General features: G+C 38.5%; 1 protein-coding gene across 1 annotated transcript in view; it reads left to right on the forward strand.

The window, feature by feature from the left end:
* Positions 1-3,155, forward strand: part of PI4K2A (phosphatidylinositol 4-kinase type 2 alpha) — a 26,145-nt gene that overhangs the window by 12,785 nt on the left and 10,205 nt on the right. Inside the window, exon 4 of the mRNA XM_007456218.1 lies at positions 38-191. Within this exon, the coding sequence (XP_007456280.1) occupies positions 38-191 (154 nt within the window). The remainder of the gene's footprint in view (positions 1-37; positions 192-3,155) is intronic.

Below are 3,155 nucleotides of genomic sequence, written 5' to 3' on the forward strand. Positions count from 1 at the left end.
GTAGGGAAATACCTTTATTCTTCCTTTTTGGTTGCAGGTTGGTTCATTCCAGCTCTTTGTTGAAGGGTACAAAGATGCAGACTACTGGCTACGTCGTTTTGAAGCAGAACCTCTCCCTGAGAACACTAACCGGCAACTACTGCTACAGTTTGAGCGGTTGGTGGTGCTGGATTACATCATCCGCAACACTGGTGAGCAGCTGTGGGTGGTCCTGTGCCCTGTGCCAGACTGTGATGAGGCACGGGGGAGACCTGGAGGCTTGCAGAGCTTAGTATCAGAGTACCCAATCAGGATGAGTTTAGTCTAAGACATAAGGGTTATGCACATTTGGAGAGGATCTTGAAAATACTTTTCCTAGACAAGCCTTGTTCAGGCACATCATGTGTAGTTATCAGGAGTGGTGAGTATTTACGTTTTATCTTTGCCTCTTTCCTGGTCCCAGGCAGAAGACACTTTGGCTCTTCCAAAGCAACACGAAGAGTCCTCTTATCCTTGATCTCTAGTCATTCATGGTAGCCTGGCCTATCACAGGACAGTTTTGTCTTTAAATACCTCATCTAAGTGGACTTATACAGCATTTTCATTCTCTGGCTGGCTTATTCACTTAGCATAATGTCCTCAAAGTTCATTCATATTGTAGGCTATGTCAGAATTTCTTTGCTTTTTAAGGCTGAATACTAGTCCATTGTGTGTATATACCACATTTCACTCATCCATTAATCTGTCTGCAGAAACTTGCTTCATGGTTGCTTCCACATTTTAGCTATTGTGAATAATTCTGCTATGAACGTGGGTGTACAAATATCTTTGAAACCCTGCTTTCTGTTCTTTTGAGTGTATACCCAGAAATGGAATTGCTGTATCATATGGTAATTCTATGTTGAGAATTTTTTTAGGAACTGCCGTACTGTTTTCCATAGCAGGTGCACCATTTTACATTCCCATCAGCAGTGCACAAGAGTTCCAATTTGGCCACATCTTCACCATCACTTGTTATTTTCTGTTTTTTTGATAGTAGCCATCCTAATAGGTATGAGGTGGTATCTCATTGTAGTTTTGATTTGCATTTCCCTAATGATTAGTGATCTTGAACATCTTTTCATGTGCTTTTTGGCCATTTGCATTTCTTCTTTGGAGAAATGTCTGTTCAAGTCCTTTGCCCATCTTTGAATCGGGTTGTTTTATTTTTGTTGAGTTGTAGGAGTTCTTTATGTATTCTGGATATTAATCCCTTATCAGATACATGACTTGCAACTATTTCTTCCCATTCTGTGGGTTGCCTTTTTATTCTGTTGATAGTGTCTTTTTGATGCAATTAATTGAAAATTTTTCATGAAGTATTTTTTTTCCTCTTTTTAATCTATGCCTTTCGTGTCATATCTAAGAAATCACTGCCAAATCCAATGTCATGAAGCTTTGCCCTATGTTTTCTTCTATGAATTTTATAGTTTTAGGTCTTAGATTTAGGTCATGGATCCATTTTGAGTTAATTTTTGTATATGGTGTTAGGTAAGGATCCAACTTCATTCTTGTGTATATAGATATCCAGTTTTCCCAGCACCATTTGTTGAAAATATGGTCTTTTCCCTATTGAATGGTCTTCCTATCCTTGTCAAAAATTGTTTGATCATAAATGCAAAGGTTTATTTCTAGAGTCTCTATTCTAGTTCATTGGTCTGTCTTTATGCCAGTACCACACTGTTTTGATTACTATAGCTTCGTAGTAAGTTTTGTAGTAAGTTTGAAAGTTTTGGAGGAAATGTGAGTCCTCCAACTTTGATCCTTTTCTGGATTGTTTTGGCTATTTGGGGTCCCTTGAGATTCAATATGAATTTTAGGGTGAGCTTTTCTATTTCTGCAAAAAAGATCATTGGGATTTTTATAGAATTGCGTTAAATTTCTAGGTTCCTTCACTTCAAGTAGTATTGATGTCTTAACAATATTAAGTCTTCCATTCTATGAACATGGGGTGTCTTTCCATTTATTTATGTCTTCTTTAATTTCTTTCAGCAATGTTTTGTAGTGTGCATTATGCAAGTCTTTCACCTCCTTGGTAAACTAATTTCTAAGTATTTTATTCTTTTTGATGCTATTGTAAATGGATTTCTTTCTTTTTAAAAATAATTATTTATTTATTTGGCTGCGCTGGGTCTTAGTTGTGGCACATGGGATCTTTGTTGCTCTTAGTTTTGGCACGTGGGATCTTTGTTGCGGCATGCGGGATCTTTTAGTTGCGGCATGCGGGATCTTTTAGTTGCAGCGTGCGGGATCTAGTTCCCTGACCAGAGATCGAACCTGGGCCCCCTGCATTGGGAGCACAGATTCTTTTTTTTCTGTTTTTGTTTTTGGCTGCATTGGGTCTTCATTGCTATACACAGGCTTTCTCTAGTTGTGGCGAGTGGGGGCTATTCTTCATTGTGGTATGTGGCCTTTTCATTGCAGCGGCTCCTCTTGTTGTGGAGCACAGGCTCTAGGCATGCAGGCTTCATCAGTTGTGGTGCATGGGCTTCGTAGTTGTGGCTCGCGGGCTCTAGAGCACAGGCTCAGTAGTTGTGGTGCACAGGCTTAGTTGCTTTGCAGCATGTGGGATCTTCCCAGACCAGGGCTTGAACCTGTGTCCCCTGCATTGTCAGGCAGATTCTTAACCACTGCGCTACCAGGGAAGTCCCTGGATTTGTTTCTTAATTTCCTTTTTTGAATTGTTCATTGTTATTGAATAGAAATGCAACTGATTTTTGTGGTCGACTTGGTATCCTGATACTTTTGCTGAGTTTATTTATTGGTTCTAAGAGTTTTTTGTGGAATCTTTAGGGTTTTCTACATATAAGATCATATCTACAAACAGAGATAATTTTACCTTTTTATTTCCAGTTTGGATGCCTTTTATTTCTTTTTCTTGCATAATGCTCTGGTCTTTCAGTACTATGTTGAATAGAAATGGTAAAAGTGGGCATTTTTGCTTTGTTCAGGATCTTAGAAGAAGAGCTTTTGGTCTTTTCACCACTGAGTATGACGTTTGCTGTGGGTTTTTCATGATGACTTTTATTTTGAGGTACTAGTCTGCTGGTGATTAATTTCCTATTTTTTGTTTGTCTGAAAATATCTTTATTTCAGCTTCTTTTTTTTTTTTTTTTTTTTTTTTTTTTTGGACACCG

The sequence above is a fragment of the Lipotes vexillifer genome, unplaced genomic scaffold, assembly GCF_000442215.2.
Source record: "Lipotes vexillifer unplaced genomic scaffold, Lipotes_vexillifer_v1.1 scaffold184, whole genome shotgun sequence".
NCBI classification, from domain to species: Eukaryota; Metazoa; Chordata; class Mammalia; order Artiodactyla; family Lipotidae; genus Lipotes; species Lipotes vexillifer.